At 35.3% G+C, this 25,946-nt stretch overlaps 1 protein-coding gene across 2 annotated transcripts; it reads right to left on the minus strand.

Annotated features, from left to right (window-relative positions):
* Positions 1–930: 930 nt before the first annotated feature.
* Positions 931–25,946, minus strand: LOC128181664 (Fanconi anemia group I protein-like). 2 transcript variants are annotated; one of them, XM_052850140.1, is made up of 34 exons: positions 25,860–25,946; positions 25,079–25,179; positions 24,396–24,471; positions 23,910–24,037; positions 23,278–23,363; positions 22,975–23,100; positions 21,945–22,110; positions 21,689–21,777; positions 21,120–21,252; positions 20,926–21,015; positions 20,651–20,787; positions 20,259–20,430; positions 20,015–20,102; positions 19,415–19,616; positions 17,521–17,635; positions 17,336–17,362; positions 16,556–16,678; positions 16,378–16,446; positions 16,181–16,282; positions 15,397–15,579; positions 14,234–14,355; positions 13,829–14,008; positions 13,297–13,476; positions 13,016–13,179; positions 12,811–12,872; positions 11,731–11,899; positions 5,130–5,257; positions 4,114–4,270; positions 3,674–3,858; positions 3,193–3,309; positions 2,596–2,682; positions 2,391–2,486; positions 1,902–2,060; positions 931–1,201 (listed from the first exon to the last, which is right to left on the minus strand). In XM_052850140.1, the coding sequence occupies exons 2-34, from the start codon at positions 25,157–25,159 to the stop codon at positions 1,088–1,090; spliced, it is 4,113 nt and encodes a 1,370-aa protein (XP_052706100.1). In that variant the 5' UTR covers positions 25,160–25,179; positions 25,860–25,946; the 3' UTR covers positions 931–1,087. The 2 variants fall into 2 exon arrangements, with proteins under 2 accessions (XP_052706100.1, XP_052706101.1); XM_052850141.1 differs by lacking the exon at positions 17,336–17,362.

The raw sequence follows: 25,946 nt of genomic DNA on the forward strand, positions 1-25,946 counted from the left end.
AGTCATAACAACACGTGCAACGTTGTGCCAAAAATGTAATGCGCCAATTATTAAACATATATATAAGAATAAACTTGAAGGTCAATGTATACCTTCTAATCACAATGAAGTCTGAGCCAGATAAGACCAAGGGAAATTCATATATATACATGTGGTCATGACAAGGATTTTTCACAGGTCTGACAATGTCATCACCTTAAAACTTTGTTCAAGGTCACCACACACCTTTTACACAAAGGTACTCTGAAGATGAAGAGCCATATTGGGCCAAAGGGAGAGAAACAATAGTTGAAATAAGGTCTATGACCTGACCTTTGACCCAGAGAATTGATTCATGGTCATTGCACATCCAATTGCATTCTGTGGGTGAAGTAAGAGTCAGATTGGGCCTACAGGAAAAAAAAATATGCTCTGAAAAAATGATATTGAACAAACAAACAAGCTGATCCCTGTGGGTGCCCCACAGTGCTGGGCCCTAATCAGAATTTTTGGTGAATACTGGTTTGCAAATCTGAAGGGTATATGCCCCAAACTACAAAGTTCATCAATTTCTGTTCCAACACTTTAGAGTTGAATTTTGGCCAAATTTGTAAGTTCAAAGTCACCCAGAAAAAAACCTGACACCGTCCTTTCACCAATACTCATCGAATACATGTACTCATTTCATTAAAAGATTGTTGAGTGTTTTTTTGTACATTTATTACTTCATCAAGATATAGACAAGTTAACTGATACTATCCTTTCATCAATACTCATTGAATACCCATTTCATTAAAATATTGTTGAGTGGGTTTTTTTTGTACATTTATTACTTCATCAGTCTAAGGCTAATATTGCCAGGTACTCATTTAATCCAACTCAAGTACATGTATTTTTAAAATTGAAATTATGATAAGCTTACATGTATTTTTTAATCAAAGAAAACAAAAATGACAACATCAATATTTAATTCTAGAATTAAAGTTCAGATACATGGAAAAAGCATGTAATATTTGGCACAGGTATACATAACAAACTACATATGTACAAGTCTGCAATATGTGTGCAATAACAAAACATTTAAGTCGAGAACAATAGAGTAAAAATTCTACACTTTGCCTGTCTTTTTCCCAAGTTTTGACTTTTTAGCAGGAGGGGGTTCTATAGGTTCTGCAGGGCGTTTGTTGGCAGGAGCAACATTTTCCTGTTCCTCAGACTCCTCCTAAACAATGTATACATACACTGTACATGTAATATCAATCAAATCAAGATAATTTGTATAGATCACAAATGCTATGTCCCAGAGAACTTGTTTACTGAAACACAAATCAACTTGTCTTTTAACATTTTTTAGGGTGAGAATATGAGAAAGTTCATTCAATTTTCTCTCATTTGAAATTGCTAATAATTGAACAGAAATTTAATCCTGACTACATGTAAACTTCATTCAATTTGTCAAATAGGGTTTCAACAACAAATGCATAAAATCTCCGACATACATTAAGAATTACTCGCCAACTATAGAATGAATATTATATAAATATTGCTGTTTTTGAGGTCAATACCATGATTTGGTTACTTGAGAAATAATTCACAAAGTCCAGATAGTGAGATTAATTTATGCGTATTTTGACTGTTGCTAAATCATCGTATTGATAAAAAAAAATGGAGTGTCATCTCATCACTTTTATTTACTTAGTTTTACCATCAGGAATAGTTTTTGGCAGGACCCAGTAAGAAACATGAAATTTCACTGGATGAAAGGAATGATAACCATTCATAACAAACATTTGACAAAATCAAATGTTATGTTCATCCTGTGGGTCACATGCAGGACAATGTAACATTTTATTTTTTCTATAATGTTGGATTTCAGCCAATCAGAAAGCTAGGAATAAATTATATAATATCTAAGTATATACCTCCTCCATTTCCTGGTCGGCTGTTGTTGTATCATTTTCTTCAGTCTCCTCCTCAGACTCTTCAGAATCAGAGTCGTTCTCCATTACAGCTTGTACTGTGGCTACATTGATGCGAAAATCTCGTGAAGTGCTCATCTTCATGTGCTCCATAAGGTTCACCTAAATAGGGGAATTGTAACAAATGCAGTGTTAGTAGGGCTGGATATGCTGTGTGCGCTGTGATGAACATGTACATGTGGCAGTATTTAATAAATGTACATGTATATTAAAGCATATTTATTATTTTATACTGGAATTTTTAAGAATACACATTCCTAAATTAGTACTTTCAATTAAAATAAATCTATTAAAAGTTCCCTAGAAGCATACTTCCTGTATTTGATCCTTTTTTTAAACATAAAAAATATCTATGGTATAAGTAAATTTGAGTGTAATTCAATAGTACATGTGCATGTACATTTAAAAGTATACCAATGTACAAAACGTTACCTTGGATTTTTTTGACAGTTGAATCAGAAATTTTTCAAACGTTTCAATGGAGAATATCAAATTTGGAATGGTCCTTGATTCCTTTAAAACACGTGCCTGAAACAAGAGAATAACAAAAACATAAATGGCAGAATCAAATTAGGGTACAGCTTTCATGATGTCACATGAGTACACATGAGCAGAATTTTTCATAAAGATCTCAGACCTTCCCAGCATTCAAAGCGGCTGCCTGTTTTTTCTTGTCTTTCTTCCCTTTGTCTACGTTCTGTTGTACTTGCTCACTTTCAGTTTGCTGATCAATAAATAATAGTGACTGATGAATGATCTCCACAACAAAAACATAGGGCACTGTACCAACATTTCATGTATAAAAGTGCTATAAGGAATATAAAGCCTTGTTTATTATCTGCATACATGTAAGAAATGTAATGTCTATTACATATACCTGTATGCAAGAGATGTCTTGTGTATTTTCTGTATGAAAGAGATGTTTCGTCAATTTCCTGTACACATGTAAGAGATGACCAGTCTATTATCTATATAAGATGTCTTCTCTATAACCTGTTTGTAAGAGATGTCTTGTCTATTACCTGTATGTAGGTGATGTCTTGTCTATTACCTGTAAGAAATGTCTTGTCTATTACCTGTATGTAGATGATGTCTTGTCTATTACCTGTAGGAAATGTCTTGTTTATTACGTGTATGTAGGTGATGTCTTGTCTATTACCTGTAAGAGATGTCTTGTTTATTACCTGTATGTAGATGTCTTGTCTATTACCAGTGTGTAAGAAATGTCTATTACCTGTATGTAGGTGATCATTCCATAGCAGAACTGGGTCAGGTGTGTACCTGTCAGCTTGATCAGCTTCTCAAACCTTGATGACAGATGGCCAGTGCGTTGCTGATAAAGATTCAAATACTGAAATAAACGAAAAAGTACTATATTAACATGTATATTATAGTCAAGAGATATTTTCAATAATCTCATTATTCATGAATTTGACTTTGCATTAAATTTATGTTAATATATAAAATTCTTTGAAATTTGAGACCATTAATTTCCTTTAACTTGATTTCTCACTGTTTTATTCTCAGTCTTTGTAATTTGATTAAAATGCCACCATGCAAACCTAACGGTAAAAAGAAATTACAGATATTGAGCACCCTGCAGAATGCTTCCACTTACGGTCCTTTGTCACCATGAGGTGAAAAAGTAAAATCCCTCTCTATAAACTACTTACATATTCTATCAGATGTCAGTAGCCATTTTATAAACTACTCACATATTTGACCAGGATGGTGAGGGTTCCGTATAACCTGGTGGACTGTTTGACGATGCTCTCCATACACGCCCCCACAGGGATGGCGGACTGGAGGAGTTCATGGAAGGCGGTCACCAGTATACCCAGCCGTGTACACACGCTCCTCTCATGTCCCTCCCTCTGGGTTAGCTCCACCTCCACCTCATCTAAAGTACAAAAACTGTCCAATCAGTAACTAGGAGTATTCACTAAACAGTGATCACATTCTGGTAAAGATAATAGAGGTTTGGATTAGGATAGAAAAAAAAAATGACAATTAAATAAATCCCAAATTAAAAAGGTCTTTCAATTTCAATCTATTTTCTAGTGAACAATCTACAGATTACTTTATGTAGTTTGTAAAAATAGCATTTGTTTAAGAACATGCTGCCCTCTGTACATTAATCAGCGGGTTGACTGACCGCTAGTCTGGGCAGACTCCGCCCTCAGCCGGCCCATCACCCACTCCGAGTCGTCCAGCTCTCTCTCCACCTGCTGTAGAACCAGACTCAGCACCACGGGAGCCGCCGTCCGGTGTGTCACCAGCGAAAAGTGGGTCTTGTCCTCCACTTGTGTCTCCTATCAAACAGGTCACAAAATAAGATCCCCAAATATACTAAACAGTACATATTAAGATGTACATTAATAGATTGATATAACATACATTCGCATTTATCAACATTAAAAGGGAGTGCATGTAATCATTTTTTCTCTCTCAAAACCTTGAGTACCTCTATAACTAAAAGAAGTGTAAGCAAACATAACTGAAGGATAACAGTAACTTCATATCAATCCCGATACAGACTGTCTACAAAGGTAAGGATCTTATGAGCCCAGAATATCAGAATTATTCGATTAACAGACTTGATTGCTTAGGACCTATTGTCTTAGAGAAATGACAGCTGATTCAATGAATAAAGGTTACAGTAGATCACCCATTTTCTGCAAAACAAGACTTTCTAATATTGTTATTTTTCTGATAAAAAGTACATCAAATAAGTTTCAGAAATGTACCACACAATATCAGATCATATATTTCATTTCAGTTAGAATACATGTACATGTATACGAGCAAGACACATATGCATTCATCTTTTTATATATACATGTATCACAATCTGAAAAATATGAGCCAGTCTTTTTTTACGAAAGCTCTCTATAGGAAAACTCATAAACTTTTACCTATAAAGGTAAAAGAAATTAAATGTAACATATTCTACAATAGATAAAAAATTGGAATTCTACAACTTTAGTATTTTGATTTATAAATAATTATCTTTGAAAATATGTGTGCATTCTCAGTAACCACTGCCCTAAGAATCAATTACTCAAACACTTATACTGCAATGGAGATAGCACCTCAGTCCTACATTGTATGTGCAACAATGAGTCATGAATCACGTAATATTTGTAGGTGCATTAAAACTAATTGTCACACCTGATCAATGTCCCCTAGCTGGCTGTGTATGTCCTGGGACAGGTCCCGTAACAAAGGGGGACAACTCTTGATCTGCTGAGTGAAGGTCATCAACATTGAGAACAAAAGCTTGCAGGTTGGAATGTCATCTAAAAGTCGTGAATAAAACAACATTTATTTAAAAAACACAGTGCATAAAAGAGAATATTTACATTCTACTGTGTTTTTCCATTAAATTCCGTGATGTTTAAATGCCTCTAAATGCAACAAGTAGTCAAAGGTCAAATTGACGAGTTTTATTATGACGTCACAAACGTTGAACGCTGTAAACTGCAACGTCACAAGCGAAAATCAAAGTTCACGCTTGTGGCTGTTACTGTGGCTCTTCCATTAATATTAACTTACCCTTAGGATAAGATAGGAATTTTAAGGTATGAATCACATTTGCACACAAGGCAAGAAGTTTTAAAAAATGTAAATATAAGCATTAAATCATGATTTTTTGAAGTATACACTCTCATAACTGCAGCGGTGTGTGCATACAAATTTTCATAACGCGCTAACGCGCGTTACTCAATTTGTATGCACACACCGCTGCAGTTATGAGACTGTATACTTAAAAAAATCATGATTCAATGCTATAATAAAATCATGACTGGCTTTAGCGGAAAATATTATTTTTGCAGTTTTCTACAACTGTTAGTTCCTTATACAGTAATCCAATAAAATAAAAGCATTTTACAACTAGAAAACTGAACAGTCAGGAGGGCCCCGCTATGACAATTAATAAAGAGTAGTGAAAAAAACTTTGAATTCCATCCTCTTTATATTAACAATGATGAAAAATAAATGCCCGGCATAAGATGTAAAGAACTGCAATATATATAAGGTGGTAAAAAACAAGAGGCCCATGGGGCCACATCGCTCACCTGAGCAACAATGGGCGTTCAAAAGATATTGTGCCATATGGTCCCTCGGTAGAATGACAAAAAATAAATATTGTCAAGTATTCGAATTTTACACTTATTTTTGCATACACGTAATCTTTGACATTGTACCTTGAGTTCATGAAATACTATTTTTTACCAGAGTAAGAAAATCCTACGCAAGATATAAAACTAAACATTTAGTAGGGGTACACTGTTAAGTTGTTAACTTCCAATTCCCTATATTTTCGTTCCCCCCCCCCCCCCCCCCAAACACACAATTTGTAAAGCGATCAAAATATATGAGAGCATATAGGTACATTTTTTTCATCAACTACTTACTTGTTATTGTATTTAAAAAAAAATATAATAGTTATTGTATTTTATTTAAAAAATCCTACATGTATAGATGTGAAGAAGAAAATTGTACCTCAATGTGCTCAATTCCTCAAATTAAAACATTCAAAAATTTAATTTGTCTTCTCCATTATAACTGTTATTTACCTCGCGTACAAACCAGGATAATTTTCCGCTGTGATATTTTCTTAGGAATAGCGATAATTATTTTATCCCCATAACAGAAATGTGTCAGAACTATGGAAACTGTTTTAAAGATGTCGTTTTTATTTACTCGTGTCTGAAAAACTATCAAAATTGATGTAGATTTCACATTATTTATTGTATAATGAGGGGGCCCCAGAGAGTAGGTATATACAGAATATCATTCTTTTATTTTGTTTGTACAAGTATTTAACATACTCCAATTCATATAGAATTTCTAATGTTCAACCAAAATTTCAGCGTCAATCGTAGAATTATAACTAAGCAAGATACAGGGCTCACAGTTTCCCTAGGTTTGAGTCATATTTTGTTGACATGAGTTTATTACATTCAGCTTAAGATTTTTAACTTGGTATTTCCTATTCAGCATTTAAAATGGAAAAAAAGAATGGCCTAAGATTTTCAATTCTCTTATTCACTCAAGAGCAGTTCATTGGTATTTAAGGTTCCAAATCAGTTTATACAAATGTACACAAACACAGTCAAGGATCACATGTACAGTAGGAGTAACTAGAGGTACTGTGAGCAAGCTCACAATTGATACCCCCCGCTAAGAAAAAAATCATAACGCGTGTATTTTTGCTATTATAGAAAATATTGGATGAATCTCTTTCACTGTCCATTTTCTATAAATAACAACTGCTTTATTTTTGAAACTGTTAATTTTTAGCTTCTAATATTTCCATTAATACAAGACATGACACAGACAGAATTTAGCTTTTTTGAAACAATGACCTTGAACTTTCTCAATTGACCTTGGGTCAAGGTCATGACACACCCTTTAATCATAAGCAATCTTTGTGTGAGGTAAGAACTTCCAATGTTTCCCCATAAGAAAGATATGGACCGGACACGAATTTTGCATTTGTTCTGCCAGTGACCTTGACCTTGCCCAAATGACCTTGGGTCAAGGTCATGACACACCTTTAAGTCATAAGCAATCTTTGTGTGAAGTAAGAACTTCCAATGTTTCTCCATAAGAAAGATATGGACCGGACACAAATTTTGCACTTTTTCTGCCAGTGACCTTGACCTTGCCCGAATGACCTTGGGTCAAGGTCATGACACACCCTTAGGTCATAAGCAATCTTTGTGTGAAGTAAGAACTTCCAATGTTTCTCCATAAGAAAGATATGGACCGGACACGATTGCAAAGACAGACGGACAGACAGACAGACAGACAGACAGACGGACAAGGTGATTCCTATATACCCCCCATACTTTGTTTGCGGGGGGTATAATAATGACGAAAAAAGGTTAAGTTTACAATACAATAAGTTGTTAAAATTGGTTTCTGGAAACACAGACTTTGAAAATTTTCTTATTAAATTGGGACAAATTTTTTACTTTTTTAATCTTTAGTTTTTAAGATCTGTGTACAAACATAGAATTGTGAGCAAATCTCTGTATCTTGCTTATAATTCGAAGCTTAACACTCAAATATGGTTAGTAAATAGAAATTGTAAACAATTAAACACAAGAAACAAGCATGCACTATAACAAATAAAGAACACAATTTATTTTTTCGAAATGAATCATATATAATTATACATGTATATACCTACATATTTCCTTCAGCGATATCAAACTCTATTTAAACTGAATAAACTCGAGAAAATGCCGAGCATCGATCTCAACAAAACCTATTGCATTAAACTACCATTTCGCAAAAGATAATGCCGAATTACCGATAGAATGAATTGTATTTCAGTACTTTTTTGATACATCAGATTTTGCTTAATTTGCGCAGGTAAACAGTTAACTGTTTGATTTACCGATGTCTCTGTTTGAATTGATACGTAAAAATCACGAAATACGAGAGTTCCAAGGTTAAAGCTGAACACCGCTCGTAAATAGGCACCGTCACACAGATACCTGGTATATAAACCCTTCGATTTCGTTACACCCGATTGCACACCTGAACCTGGCGGCCGACATGTAGTATTTCTTTCCTGGTCTTTAGATTTTATGCATTTTTTTCTTATCTTATGTTCAATTTCTGTTCGTAAATAATGCATTGACCAATTTATTTGATGTTAGTATTCTCCTGGCTTCAAAAAGTGCGTAAAATTTGATAATTTCATCGCGACCGGGTAACACGGCGAGGCAAAATATACGTCCACACAGGTGAGACCTCTACAGCGAAGTACTTTGAACTGTTTAGAGGTCTGTCCCTTATATAAGGGTTGTAGGGACAGCAGTGATTAAAGAGAAATATGGCGGACAGTGCCTATTTACGAGCGGTGTTCAGCTTTAAATTACAAAGCATAAATAATGAAAACGAAACGAAAATCAGAACAAGCTAACACCAACGTCATGTGTGAAATCTGTCAACGCATTGAAATATTTAGCCTCAATTTACTTCACAAAATCGGCACCAATATATTTTGCATGTTTCAAAAATTTCCCTTCATACGCAAACTGTTGCATAACAAGCAAATTCATCATAGTCAGATCGACCCTTTTTCGTATAATGTCATGGCTGCTTTAAACAAAGAACCTCGTTTTAGAAGTATGGAATACGAGTCTTGGTAAAATGGGTATGCAAACCCGGGCCGTGGCAAAATAAAAGCCGGGGCAGATCGGCAATCGTCAATTCCAAATACGCATTATTTTGCGGCAATATTTACAGAAGATTTTTAAAAATGCACCCCCCTTTTTCTACAGTTTCAAGGTTTTCTGCGCTTTGAATACAGATCGGACTTTTATTTCTGCAATTTATATACGCCATCCCATAAGGATGCTTTGTGCCAAATTTGGTTGAAATTGGATAAGCAGTTTTAGAGAAGAAGTTCAAAATGTAAAAAGTTTACAGACGGACGGACGGACAGACAGACGGACGACGGACAAAATGTGATCAGAATAGCTCACTTGAGCTTTCAGCTCAGGTGAGCTAAAAAAAGATATGAAAATTATAAGTAACAACTGTATTTTTAAAATTTCAAGATAATTCCTAAATGTCCAAAAACTCTAAATAGTAACCTTGTATCTGCATAAAACAGGGATAACCTCATGTCTTATAAACAAGAGGCCCATGGGCCACATCGCTCACCTGAGGAACAATAGGTATGATAAAATCAGCTTAATGGAGTCATAATACAAACTATCTGGACAATGTACAATAATACATGTTGATCCTGTATAAATAAAATCCATTTTCCCCTGGATATTCTTATGTTTATAATCATTAGTCCCTTTTCTAACAGGACGATTTTATAGTCATATCATATGTTGAGTATTGCAGTTCTCAAAAAGATCCTTAACAATTGTTTATATATGGAATATAAACGTACATAAACTCTGAACCTTCTTGTGAGGCCAAAGAATTGTCCTGGGGCCAAAGTCTTAACAATTATAAAGAATCATCTGGCTGATTAGTTTCTGAGAAGAAGATTTTTAAAGATTTACCATATATATTCCTTTGTTAAACTTTGAACCCCCATTGTGGCCCCACCCTACCCCTGGGGATCATGATTTTCACAACTTTGAATTTACACTACCTGAGGACGCTTCCACACAAGTTTAAGCTTTCCTAGCTGATTAGTTTCTGAGATGAAGATTTTTAAAGATTTACCATATATATTCCTATGCAAAACTTTGACCTTCCATTGTGGCCCCAACCTACCCCCGGGGGTCATGATTTTCACAACTATGAATCTACACTACCTGAGGATGCTTCCATACAAGTGTCAGCTTTCCTGGCTGATTAGTTTCTGAGAAGAAGATTTTTAAAGATTTACTCTATATATTCCTATGTAATAAAACTTCGACACCTCATTGTGGCCCCACCCTACCCCTGGGGATCATGAATTTCACAACTATGAATTTACACTACCTGAGGATGCTTCCACACAAGTTTCAGCTTTCCTGGCTGATTAGTGTCTGAAAGGAAGATTTTTAAAGATTTACTTTATATATTCCTATGTTAAACTTCGACACCCCATTGTGGCCTAACCCTACCCCCGGGGGTCATGATTTTCACAACTGTGAATTAACACTACCTGAGGATGCTTCCACACAAGTTTCAGCTTTCCTGGTCTTATGGTTCATGAGAAGAAGATTTTTAAAGATTTACTCTATATATTCCTATGTTAAATTTTGACCCCCAATTGTGGCCCCACCCTACCCCCGGGGGTCATGATTTTCACAAATTAGAATTTACACTACCTGAGGATGCTTCCACACAAGTTTCAGCTTTCCTGGTCTTATGGTTCATGAGAAGAAGATTTTTAAAGATTTACTCTATATATTCCTATGTAAAACTTTGACCCCCCATTGTGGCCCCACCCTACCCTCGAGGGTCATGATTTTCACAAATTAGAATTTACACTACCTGAGGATGCTTCTACACAAGTTTCAGCTTTCCTGGTATTATGGTTCATGAGAAAAAGATTTTTAAAGATTTACCCTATATATTCCTATGTTAAATTTCGACCCCCCATTGTGGCCCCACCCTACCCTCGGGGGTCATGAGTTTCACAAATTAGAATTTACACTACCTGAGGATGCTTCCACACAAGTTTCAGCTTTCCTGGTCTTATGGTTCATGAGAAGAAGATTTTCAAAGATTTACTCTGTATATTCCTATGTTAAATTTCGACCCCCCATTGTGGCCCCACCCTACCCCCGGGGGTCATGATTTTCACAAATTAGAATCTACACTACCAGATGATGCTTCCACACAAGTTTCAGCTTTCCTGGTCTTATGGTTCATGAGAAGAAGATTTTTGAAAATTTCTCGAAAATTTTCATAAATTCCTAATTATCTCCCTTTGCAAAAGGGCGTGATCCTTAATTTTCACAAATTTAAATCCCCTTAGGCTAAGGATGCTTTGTGCCAAGTTTGGTTGAAATTGGCCCAGTGGTTCTTGAGAAGATGTTGAAAATGTGAAAAGTTTACAGACAGACGGACAGACGGACGGACGGACGGACGGATGGACGGACAGACGGACAGGGTGATTCCTATATACCCCCCCAAACTTTGTTTGCTGGGGGTATAATTATTGAATGATGACATTACCCTCTCATTACACCAATATATGAACATATAAAAAAAAAACATGCACGCCAAAACTGCTAATATATCGTTACTTGATAAGTTGATAGATACAAAGGGATAAAAAGAGAGTACCTACCAATACTCTGCTCTGTACAGAGCTTGTGAACCCACTCCAAAACCCTCTGGAACTGGTTACCGGTGCTGTACAGCTGTCGACACAGAACCTGAACAATCCCCAACAACAGCTGAACCTCCTTCATGTTTTTATCCTCACCCTCTGATTTCAAAATGTTCATGACCAGTCGCTGTAATAAGCAGGCAAGTGTGATGAGAAAATTCTGATATATAGCTTTTATTTTTAGATAAAATGAAAGAAAAACACAAAATTGTAATCAAGTACTTGAGTCTTAAAAACTAGCTGATTTCAAAATGGTCCATGCCCTGACAGTGTTAAAGGAAACAGAAATAATGGACAGAAAATAGCAGAGTGGTAGAAGAGCAATACTACAAATATCACAAGAATGAAATCCAACAACTGGGAATAATCTGATTTGTTTGGGCCTTTTAAGATAAAACATGTTACCTGGTACTTTGTGATGTGACTGTAGATTGTAACATTACCAGGTACCGGTACTTTGTGATGTGACTGTAGATTGTAACATTACCTGGTTCTTGGTGATGTGACTGTAGATTGTAACATTACCTGGTACTTGGTGATGTGACTGTAGATTGTAACATTACCTGGTACCGGTACTTTGTGATGTGACTGTAGATTGTAACATTACCTGGTTCTTGGTGATGTGACTGTAGATTGTAACATTACCTGGTACTTGGTGATGTGACTGTAGATTGTAACATTACCTGGTACTTTTTTTATATGACTGTAGATTGTAACATTACCTGGTACTATATGTTATGACTGTAGACTGTTACATTACCTGGTACTTTTTGATATGACTGTAGCTATATAGACTGTTACATTACCTGGTGCTTTGTGATATGACTGTAAATTGTTACATTACATGGTACTTTGTGATGTGACTGTAGATTGTTACATTACATGGTACTTTATGATATGACGGTAGATTATTATATTACCTGGTGCATTTTGATATGACTGTAGATTGTAACATTACATGGTACTTTGTGATATGACAGTAGATTGTTACATTTAATACCTGGTACTTTTTGATATGACTCTAGATTGTAACATTACCTGGTACTTTTTAATATGACTGTAGATAGCTTCCTGAGGATCGTCAGATTCATCAGCATCAACTAAACCAAATGAGGAAAATAACAACTATAATGTTTTTGTACCAGATGCTTTAAGGTTAATAATTGATTTTAATATTTTTTTTAATCTTTCATAAATTTATATTAAAAAAAGATTGAAAAGTAGAGAAGTTTGCAACATGTACCCATTTCACAGAGACAATGACAGAACTGGTGGGTGTAGCGCTGGGATATGATGGTCATTATCCCCACCAGACCCTCCAAACAGGGGCCACTGATGTACTTAGTCCTATCCCTCTTCCCCTCCTCATCAGGTCTCTGGTTTTCTGTGTAATAAGTGATGAATATTCTACAAAAGAAGAGGACAATTGTTATATACCTAAATATTAAAGTTAAAAAATTTCCAGCATACACAGTTCAAAATATGACAAGGTGATTAGGCTCCCCTGCTCCCACTCCCTCTTACTTGGCCAGAGTGATGAGGTGCTGGAGGACCTTGTTTTTGTCCCCGCCTTCTGCCCCATCACATGCCCCCTTTTCCTGCACCTGCTGAATCTTCTGAAGGGCCACGTTCACAATATGTCTCCGGAAATCTACGTCTTCTCTCAGGATCTTCAAGTTTTCTGTTAAACTTGGTGCAGTTTCACTATGAGATTCAAGTAGAAAATATGGAATTAGCTTGGGTTTATAAACACTGTATATTCTGAGTGACTGACCACAAATAAATGATGGCACATCTTGAATCTTTTATGATAACTGTATAATTATACACATAACAAAATTTTTTTCATAGATATTTTTTTCAAACCATCCAAAAAATTCATAAATTGCCCAAAAAATTGGTTTTTTTAATACATGTAATTGAAGCAGACAAATGTACCCATGTTTACATGAAGTTTTAATCATTTATCAATTTACAAGCACTAAAATTTATAAATGGCAAATATTCTTACAAGTTAACCAATATGGAAAATCATTAGATTGAATGTAGCACTGACCTGATCAGGGCTCTCATTATCTCGGTGGTCCCCTGAAGAGACAGCAGACTCAGCGCAGTCTTGCCACCTGTGGGGGCTTTGCCCTTTTTCCCTGCAGCAGAACTAGACTTCTCTTTCAAAACTTCACTCAATTTCTTGTAATTCTCATGCAAATGTAAGATTTGCTGCAAGCTAGACTCACTGAAACAAAATTAACATTATTTCAACAGAATTGTTTTACCTTTTTTTCTTTTTTATAAAAATTATTATCTAATAACTGTGTACATGCCCATCTCGTGTTTTGTTTTTTTCTTATTTCGAGGGCATTTTTGTTTTACACATTTAATGTGGTACATCTTAAATTCTTCTGATAAATATAAAATACCAGTTATTTGTTAGTTATATAAGAATGATAAGTGAATTGACCTGTATTCTCCCGAGTGGAAGGTGTACTCCATCAGGGATTCATAGATCCCCAACACCAGGATAGAGAAGATGTTGTTCTTGACCCCCACACTGTTAGTCAGAGAGTAATCAGCTGACTTATCCTGTCAAATCAATCGTATACATGTAGCAAAATTAATTAAAAAATCAAATAAAATCTCTTATCAAATTACCAAATAACCTTAAGCACACACTGATACAAAGAGTTGAAATATTGAGCGTTTTGATCAAGAAACAAAATGCCCCCTTTCAATTATTTTTCTATGCTTGTCAATCAAACTTCAAGAAACACGAGACCCAAAGGCCATGTGGCTCACCTAAACAACAATAGCCATACCTGGTCAGAAAAGCTTAAGACTGTATTTAGAGTATCAAATACAAAATATCTAGACAACTTACTTAGAAGAGAATATCTTGTTTCAGAACTTAAAAATTTTCTTCACGCATTTTCAACTTAACATTAAGCTCCTTCTGAAGTTTTTGAAGTTTCAGCTTTTGAGAATAAGATTTTTAACATTTTTCTCTATTTATTCCTATGTAAAACAATACTACCTGATGATGCTTCACCACAAGTTTCAGCTTTTCTAGCCAATTGGTTTTGAGAAGATTTTTCTCTGTATATTCCAATGCAAAAATTACCCCCTCCCAATTATGGCCCCACCCTTTCCCAAGGGATCATGATTGAGACAAACTTGAATCTACATTACCGGAGGAAGGTTCCACACTAGTCAACTTTTCTGGCCAAGATTTTTTTCTATATATTCCTATTTAAAGAGAAGATTTTATTCTATATATTCCTTTTGTCCCCAATCTATCCCCTCCCATTGTGGCCACACCCAAACCCCTTGGATCATGGTTTGAACAAACTTGTCTCTACTCTACCTGAGGATCCTTCCACACAAATAACAGATTTTCTGGCCAAATGTTTTTTGAGAAGAACACTTTAAACATACAAATTTTCAATAATTCTAAATAATCTCTCATTAAATAGGGTGTGGCCCTTCATTTGAACTAACTTTAAGTTAGAAGAAGATAAAAACATGAAAGGTTTACTATAACGTATCAGACAACTACAAATTTTGAACAGAAAACCTCACTAGAGCCTTCAGCTCAGGTGAGCTTAAAACAATGCACAGGAAGCTGACCAGTTCAAAGTCTTCCATCTCGGACTTGATCATCCTGGTGACGAGGGAGTCCATCATCTCTTCCAGCTCCTGCTGAGTCTGGTTGGAGTCTTCCATCACCGTGTCATTGTGGTCCAAATTCTGTTGTCGACGGATGTCACTGACCTTTACCAAACAGAGCTGTATACAGCAGATCAGGTGGGCCTAAAACAGGACAGATCAACCAAGTCTTACATTTACATGTGTAATGTAAACTAATGTTCAATTTAAAAAACAAAATGCTCTGAATACCGGTATATTATTAATACATACATGTACACTACAATTCACTTTTAGTAAAACAACATATCTTTTAAAACATATGTCATTCAACTGGGTGTATACTACACAGAAGAAATAAATTTGTTTTAATGCAAAACTGGTTCATACGTTTCTGAAGGATGGTCTCCCTGAGCAGTGTAAAACATGTCATCTCTTGTTATAACAATATCGTGTATCACTCACCAGGGGTTCTGATAGATATATCTGGTCTCCCTGAGCTATTATACACATCACCTATTGTTATAGCTATATGTACATGTATATCAATGCTGTATCACTCACCAGGGGCTATGATAGATATATCTGGTCTCCCTGGCCTGTATTATACATGTCATCTATTGTTATAGCTATATGTATATGTATGTCGATGCTGTATCACTCACCAGGGGTTCTGATAGATATATCTGGTCTCCCTGAGCTGTATTATACACATCATCTATTGTTATAGCTATATGTACATGTATATCAATGCTGTATCACTCACCAGGGGTTCTGATAGATATATCTGGTCTCCCTGGGCCGTGATACACAGCTCTAACTTGACTGGGGGGTTCACATCCTCCGCAGGCTCATAGTACTTCTTTAGCTGTTCAAATAGTAAAAGCACATACTGTTAAAACATGAACGTTTGAATTACATGTATCTTTGAAATCAAGGGCATGAATTTCTTTCATACAGTACCTGACACAGTAGAATCTCAAGGACAGAGCCCATTATCTGTGTATTCTTACATAAGGCTTCATAAATTCCCTACAGAAAAGAATGTGCAATGGCTATTTCTTTCTGAGTACCAACAAATGTAAATGCATAGCAATTCAAATTTCCATTCATCTTCTGTTATTTCTGTTTATACATGTACCTGATAAAACATTAGTCTAACGTCAGCTTGCTGAGTCAGGACTCTTCGAAGGTTTCCCATAATTTCTAAACACAAAGCCTCATTGCTGGCAGGGTTGTAGCGGGCATGAACATCAACTTGAACCTATAGAATAAAACATTGACAACTTAATACATGCAAAAGTACACTTCTGATACATCTGTACCTAAAGTTTAACCCTGTTTTGTCATCGAAGTTTTAAGGCATTTGGCAAATATCAAAATACCATTATATGAAACATTCCTCATCGAACCCTTTCAGCATATTGCATAATAGCACTGGAATCACGTTTTGTACACTGTCTGCAGATTTTAATTATCATATACATGTACTTCATCATTTAACACATCAAATGTTTGAACAGAAAATATAAACTGATACAAAATTTGCCTGTACTGTAGCATGCATAACAAACGAACAACAAAACATGCATTATTGAAACAAAATTAAACAAAATTAATGTTTTCTTTTAGTGAAAAAAATTGTATTTGTATCCTAAAACTCTGCAAGTACAGCTACAAAATACCTGGGATTAAATACATGTATCAGATCATGCTTAAAATAAAATTTGGGAGAAGATACTGTTCTTCTATAACTATTGTAAACAGACATGGAACTAGAAGACATGCATCTATCAAGTAGTTATTGGAAAAAACGAAACTAAAATGCATTCTTCAACTATGTTGTTGTACATGTATCAGTACATGTATCTACTTAAACTGTTGCTAAAATTCAAAATGGCATGAGCTGCATTTGACCAACCTCAGAGAGTTTTCTGATTTTCTCCATCTGATGGATCATGAATGACAGAAAATGAGTGCAAAAAACAATATTTTCAGTGAAAACAAAATACAAAATCAATTAAATACATTCTTTGAAACAGATATGAAAGAGTAATCATAAAGGTAAATCTGGTACCCTGGCACAGGTAGAAGAAAAAGACTTACCTGGCTGGATGAGAAAGGTTGGCTGGCTTGGCTTGAGGGCAGTCCACCAAGGATGCGGAAATTTTTCAAAATCATTAAAAACCCAAAGACTCCTATCTTTCTGGAATCCAACTGCCTGAGAATTATAAACAAGAGGCCAATTGGCCTTAACGGTCACCTGAGTAGCATATATCCAATACACAAACTTGTCATGGAGTCTCATATATGCATCTAATTAATTAGGTTTCATACTGGAGTAGAAAAATTATAAATTTGTAATGACAACCACATTTAATTCAAAAAGAACTGTGAAACCTATAATTTTGGTGAAAAACTAAAAGATCTGGTCTACAAAATAATGAATTTAGTTTTCCTTTCAGGTGTGTGGGAGGAAAGAAGATAATTTTTTAACGTTATATGCATTAGCATCTATACATCCGTTTTGGCCCTGCCCTAGAGTCAAAACCCATACCCCAGGGGACATGAAAATTAAAATTTCAGTAGAGGACTGGTAAACATAATTGTTAGTCGGTTTTTTTAAACAGATGTGTGAGAATAGAGAAGAAGATTTTTAAACATTATATGCATCAACACTTAATTGCCATATTGCCCCCCCCCCCTCATGTCCTGAACCCCTGACCCAGGGGCCATGAATTTCACAATTTAGGTAAAGGAGATTGTGGATATCATAACCATGTATTCAGTTTTTTGCCCACATTTGTGGGAGTAGAGAAGAAGATTTTTTAAGATTTAAATCATTTTTACTATATGGCCATATTGGCCCCACCCTAGAGCATGAACACCTAACAAAGGGGTCATGAATTTCACAATTTTAGTAGAGAGCCTCATGGACATCATAATCATGCATTTAGTTTTTAACAAATATATATGGGAGTAGAGAAGAAGATTTTCTAAGATTTAATACATTTTTACTATTTGGCCATATCGGCCCCACCCTAGAGCCTGAACCCCTAACCGAGGGGTCATGAATTTCACAATTAAAGTAGAGGGCTTCATGGACATCATAACCATGCATTTAGTTTTTAACAAATATATATGGGAGTAGAGAAGAAGATTTTCTAAGATTTAATACATTTTTACTATTTGGCCATATTGGCCCCACCCTAGAGCCTGAACCCCTGACCCAGGGGTCATGAATTTCACAATTTAGGTAGAGGGCTTCATGGACATCATTATCATGCATTTAGTATTTAACAAATATATATGAGAGTAGAGAAGAAGATTTTTTAAGATTTAATACATTTTTACTATTTGGCCATATTGGCCCCACCCTAGAGCCTGAACCCCTGACCCAGGGGTCATGAATTTCACAATTTAGGTAGAGGGCTTCATGGACATCATAACCATGCATTTAGTTTTTAACAAATATATATGGGAGTAGAGAAGAAGATTTTCTAAGATTTAATACATTTTTACTATTTGGCCATATTGGCCCCACCCTAGAGCCAGAACCCCTGACCCAGGGGCCATAAATTTCACAATTTTGGTAGAGGGCCTCATGGACATCATAACCATGCATTCAGTTTTTTCCTCACTTGTGTGGAAGTAGAGAAGAAGATTTTTGAAAATTTGGCTTTTTTTGCATATTTGGCCCCGCCCGTGGCACCCCAGGGGTGGTAGAGCCATAAATTTCACAATCTAGATTCTTCTTACCATAGAGATGCTTCACACCAAAAATGGTAACGATTGGCCTGGTAGTTTTAAAGAAGAAGTTAAAAATGTAAAATTGTTAACGCACGACGCACAACGCACGACGACGGACGAAGACCAATTGCAATAGGTCACCTGAGTGACTCAGGTGACCTAAAAAACAAGTTAAAGTAATTTTTCTTACATGAACCAAGATTGAATCATGTTTTTTAAAAATGGTTTATATTTAGAAAGTGCATAATACCTTGAGAACATGGCTTTCCTGAGGACCAGAATGAGAGAGTCTCTCAGAGACATGCTGAGCTTCAGTAGGGGGTGAATGGCCCTCAGTAACCCCTCCGCCGCCGCGGGCGTGAGGAGAGCTAGGTAATCAAACATCTCCCGCACTTTGGTGGACGATTCAAGCAGTCTCTGAGGGGCTGCCATTACTGTGCTAGATAGGAGCTCTGTAGGAAAACATCTTTACAATAGAATCTAATTGACAGAATTTGAACTTATCTGCTAGGACATGTAACTCTTCTCAATTAAAAAAAAATGGCTGTATATGAAGCCAATAAACTTGATGTCTATCCAATTACACAGAAGTATTCATGTACTGGAATATAACCTGTTTTTGCACCCATGTTTTTTCTGCCTTTCTACATTTGCTAACAGCTTCGCCCCTTATTGAATTCGCAGACACAGTTTATAACGGTTACTCTTTCTAATTAACATGGTTTTTTAAAAACTATTTTGAATTTGCTCAGTCTTTAAATAGCCTGCTGACTATGACAACTGACAAAGGGGCTAAAATAAAATGAGGGCAAATATTTTTCTGTATACACTATGTGTATATCAACAGTACCTAGATAATGACTGACTGGTGCAGTTGCTTTGGTTACAACTCTGTTGAAAATCTGCTCCAGAATTTCAGCTTTCACCATATCATGAGCCTATGTAATAGATATCATAGTCAAGGTCAGTACAGAGGCGTGGCTGGGACTTCATGCTCTCTTTGACTTATCTAAGAGCTCAAAGTTCAAATGAATGTATTATGCATTGACTGATGCTAAAACATAAGAACCACCACCACCCAAGAGCATCCTCACTTTGAATGTGTGGAGGAGGATCTTGCTCCCGAGCTGACAGGCTTCATGGGAAGGACCGGTCTGAATGCTCCCCGTCTCTATTCGCCCAAAAGCTCCTTTAGGACCATAGGCGTCCATTAATCCAAACCCAAGCTGAACCAAGCCCTGTACCACATGGTCCCAACCATGTTTACTGAAACAATCAAAAAGCCATGGTTTACAATATGACAAAACTATGATAGCGTTTTCAATCATTCTTCTGAATATTTGAAAATTAAAGTACATTGTACTGAAGAAGCTTATCTTTGTGAATTATCATTAGTAAAAAAGAGAAGGCATATGATTGAGATCATAATCATTATGGTGTGCATCGTTCTTAAATCTTGTTGATCTTAAGTATCTTAAGTATCTACCTGTTCTGTATTGTAGAAAGAACGTAGTCCTGTATATGACAGATATCAGGAACGACCTCCCGCACCCAGTTAGACTGTCTCTGTTTGTCACTGTCCTTGAAGCTTTTCATAATAGTCGCTTTCAACAAATCAAATATCTGGAGAAAAAAGCAAATCATATATGGAAAAACAAAGTAACTTTACACACAGTTTATTGAAGTTTATTTGTTGATATAAATAAGACTTAAATTTGAAACATGATGGCCCAGAATTTTCCATGTTGACCAATCTCTTACCTGGCCTTCGAACCTGTGGATCCTGGAGAGGGAGAGGGACAGAGCCAGAACAAAGGGAGCCAGAACCTTGGAGGTGTCCAACTGGTTACCCTAAATACACAATCAACTTTCTGAATGTTATATGTACATAGAGTGAAATTTTGGTAAATACATGTACATGCATATCGTGAACAGCCGAGACTGTTGTCGCCAACCTTGAGAAACTTGATGAACTCTCTGCCTAGTTCCTGATCCATACTAATAGCAAAATTAATGTGTAGTATAATGGTGCCCTCGGTTTGTCTCAGGGTCTCAATGCTAGCATTATCTCCCTCCAGTAGGTCCTCACTAAAAATAATGCAGTGAAAAGTCTGATAAAAAGATTATTTTGCATGAATGTATCCTGGTTTATCTAAGATGATCTGCTAAATAAAACAAACTTAACTGAATTTTTTTTTTTTTTTTGTGGTTATATGATAAACCATATGTGACAGGTGGTAAAAAGTCGTCCCAACCGGGACTAAAACCCAGGGCCTCTGGTGTACCATGCCAGCTCTCACCACTGAGATATTGAGGCCAGATATATTGTCCGAAAGTCAGACACGTTAACCTGGTGTCACATATACACTACTAAATATCGGGAAGTTTTCATTGGCTTAATCTGGATGTTATCTGTTGTCAAACTGTCCTGCACATATGTAAAAATAAGTTAAAACAATTAAAAATACCATCTCCTGCATAAGGGTCTATGACTTACAGAAAAATTACCTTGTATTAGTCATACCTGAATTCATTTGGATCATGGTCTTTATGTCTAGCATCTTGCTCTATGAAATATTTTGTGACACCATCGATCACCAGTTTTTTGTGACCCTGCAATTGATAGCAGCATAAAAGTAAAAACTCTTGACTTGCAGGTACCTGTATATATGTACCTATGGTAAAACAGTTCCAGTATTGTATTTCTTCACAAAGTCAGACATCTTGTTATTTACAAAATAAAAATACAATTGTTAAAACAACAAGTCACAATTCCTGACCTTTGTGGACAGAAGTAGGAGTTGATACACTAGAGAGGGCAGGTCTGTCAGTTCCAACTCTTTCATCATCCTTATGATCTTCTCCAGAACAAATCGGAGTTCTTCATTGGTTAGAGCAATGTCCTTAAACATCCCAGCTAAGTGCAAAACACTTTGGGAATTCCATCTACAAAACATAACAAAATAAAGTTGTCTACATCTATTAGCAATGAACTCTATATCTAAAATACTATAGCTCATTTAGGGTTACCATTGCTTTAATTGGAAGGTATCAGTGATGGGAATTGGTGAGATTTTTATAATCGATAAACGGTTTCCCGCAACTAACTAATTATCGATTATAATCGGAGATTTTTATATTTTATAGTGTAGTGCTAAATAAATGGAAATAAACAAGTTACAATGAACAGACTTATTATTAACTAACTAACTAATTATCGATTATAATCGGAGATTTTTATATTTTATAGTGTAGTGCTAAATAAATGGAAATAAACAAGTTACAATGAACAGACTTATTATTAGGCTTTCGTAATTTGATTTACTTAGTATTTCTAGCTATAAAAAAATTATATTCAAAAGATTTTCTTTAGTAGGCAGTCCAACATTAACTTTCTTAAAACCAAAATGCGTCCAAATTCGGGAATGTGCTATATTTCACGAGTAAGAATATGGAGCTTGTCTGACATGACAGCCATTTTCAGACCGCGCGCCTTTTTAGGGTTTAGATAGTTTGCGTATAGAATATTCTGTTTATGATATACCCTCGTTGAAAGGGAAAAAAACCTCAACCGATAAATTGTAATGAAACCTTTTATGATCGAGCGCTTAGAATGCGATAACAATCGATCGATTTTTCGATTATAATCGATGATTGGAACATCACTAGAGGGTATATTTTAAAGTTTGAAGAAAATTAGAAAATATGGATTTTTTTTATTTCACCATTCACAAGAGCAAATGAAGGAAACTTATCTTTATATATTCTTTTTAATTTTTCAATTAATATTGATATAAAATTTGTGCATACTTGCAAGAGCAGAGGCTATTGATGACATGACTTTTGTACTTCTCTCCATTTAAACTACTCTCACCATATGATACCGTTTCCTCCAAGGCTATGACTGACAGGATCTTGGGCAACAGAGCTAGACCCCTTTTAAAAATACAACAGTATACAACAAATATTCAAATAAATCAAATCAGAAGAGTCAGTAAAAAGAAGAAATCTGGAAAAGGTTTTGAACACAGGACAAAAGTTCAACAGAATACAACACCTCTAATATCAATGTGCAAGAAAGAAGGAATAAAAAATTCTTTGCAGAATAATTACTTTCCACACTGAATGGATCCACTTTTAACCATGTCTATAAACAAAGAACAGATTTCTGCCAGGGCACTGTTCTGAAGCAAGTCTGTCTGCAAAAGAAAGAAAGACATTTTTATCTAAAAGCTAAAATAAAGTTTGTGTGAAGGTGATATTTCATGTACAGTCAATCTTCTGATCAGCTTTTCACAAATATTACTAATATTGAATAAAATCTTAACATACATGTGTAAAGTATATAAAGGATAATACCGTAAAAGTGATCTTAATTCAGATATCTTTTTAAAAGTTTTTCAAAATAAATTAAGGAGGCTAGATGGTCAAACAATTACCCATCAAAATTGAATTAAAGTTTTAAGCATGATATTTAGCACCATATAAACTATTACTTAAAAAAGAAAAAAATCCAAATATTTTAGCTTTAAAATTTGTATACTTTCCTACATCGATAGACAAAGCTCTTGGTCTGTATGAAATAAATACAGTTCTTAAATTGACCACGACCACCCAGTCCACTAAACAAGACTGTATCAATGCAATTCAAAGACTATATAATTATATCATTAGCAGTTTTGCTGCCTTAAAGAAATTGATAAGCCTCTTTAACAGTTTCCAACAAGTTGTATACTTTTCAATACCTCAAGAAGCAGCATCCCTGTGAGATTAGAAGCTAGTTTACTTGACAGTTCATTTTTTTCCAGGATCTCTATGCATCTCTTATACAGTGCAGTGCAGATCTTTCTCTTTTCTGAAGCACTTGCTGCAGCTGAGATAAGAAGAAAAGCAAGCATTTATAATAATTTCTTTGTCCATGAAACTTCTGAACTTTTCATAACTGTAATACAAATGTTCTCACAGTGCTAGTGTTTGAGAAAACATTGCATGAAAATTGAAACCTTCGGTTCAGGTTAACTAAAGAAAAGAAAAAAGTTGTGAGGTGCTCAAAACAATTTATTACTAATTTAATGAACTTTTTCATGAGACTACTAGGAAAGCTAAAGCTTTGGGATGCTGTCAAGAAAAATGTAAAGCTTTGTATAGCTTTAACTCCCTATCGTAAGCATTTATCATTTTCTAGCTCCAGCAGCAATCCTTTTAATTTGCCATTTTGATAAAATACCAACCTTGCAATACAGTCCTTAAAGCAGTAACAGCATCTCCTTTTTCTTTGCATAATCTTTTCTGTATAACATCAATGATCTGGGAAAATCATAACATACTGAGTTTGTGTTAAGATCACAAAACTGAGATCTTTTTTAAATTTAATCAGGGACGTATATATACTTACAGGAATGGCAACTTCTACATAACATTCGCCATGTTTACTTCCCAAACTATCACCCAATTAAGCCTTGACAAGTTTTTAGAACTCTGTTCAATCCCAGTAAATTATATTGTTTTCAGTTAGATAATTACCTCAATCAAGTTAATAGGGATTGCTTTTGGATGAATTTTTATTCATATTGTATGTTGTAAAATAATTTAGATGTGAAGAAAACATTGATTTTCACGCAATCTCAGAAATGGGGCAAACACGGGTCTGTGGGTTTTGATTAAAATCTATGTCTATAATTATGATCAGATCATCTATCAAGGATACAAAGTACAAATAACAGTTCTAGAATAATCTTGCGATGGTAATTTAAAGGTTTTTTAAATTGACCTACGGAATCACAGATATGAGGTCTCCCTGAGACTTGCAATAGTAGTCTATTCCATTAGTAATATAAGACATAAACAGCTGATAGTATCATAATATAGTAAATATATAAATATACAACTATATACTATATCATGTCAGACATACCTCTTCATCTTTTATGCTGGAAAGCAATTCAGCAGCCTTGCTCACATTCCCATCCTCGGCCTCGTCAATCAGACTTTCCATTTTTACTTTGTATATTAAGACTAAAATAAATGATTTAAGCTTGTTTAACAATCCGGCATCGGTCTTGGCAATTCAATCATTTATCGTCATCATTATAAACAAAATATTTACATTCCACATATAATTTGCATGTAAGGCTACCGCAGATATAGCACCATAACACAGACAGGGTACTAATAGGTTAAATCACGAGTATTAATTGTGACGTCACAAACATTACGCTGATAAATACAACGTCACAAGCGAAAATCAAAGATCACGCTTGTGGCTGTTACTGTGGCTCTTCCATTAATTTGAACATACCCATAGGATAATACAGTAATTTTGAGGTATAATTTGCATTTGCGTACAAGGCAAGAAGGTAAAAAGAATGTAAATATAAGCATTAAATCCTTATTTTTTAAAAGATATAGTCTCATAACTGCAACGGTGTGTGCAAACAAATTTTCATAACGCGCTAACGCGCGTTATTCAATTTGTATGCACACACCGTTGCAGTTATGAGACTATATCTTTCAAAAAATAAGGATTCAATACTTAAATAACACCATGCTACACTGTACATGCTGTATTTTACATAATTTTGTCTCAGATTTGAGATTGTATCTATGCAAGACTAGGCTGTAAAATATATTTTTTTAACCAGAAAAGAATTCTTTTATTTTCATCTGAGTTAATTTGACACTGCAAGCAAAAATACCTTTTCAATATAATTATGAATATGCAACTGTCTTCATGTTGATGGTCATGTTCTTGTCAAAAAAGGCGCGCTTAAAACCGGATATAA

The sequence above is a fragment of the Crassostrea angulata genome, chromosome 4 (assembly GCF_025612915.1).
Source record: "Crassostrea angulata isolate pt1a10 chromosome 4, ASM2561291v2, whole genome shotgun sequence".
NCBI lineage: Eukaryota > Metazoa > Mollusca > Bivalvia > Ostreida > Ostreidae > Magallana > Magallana angulata.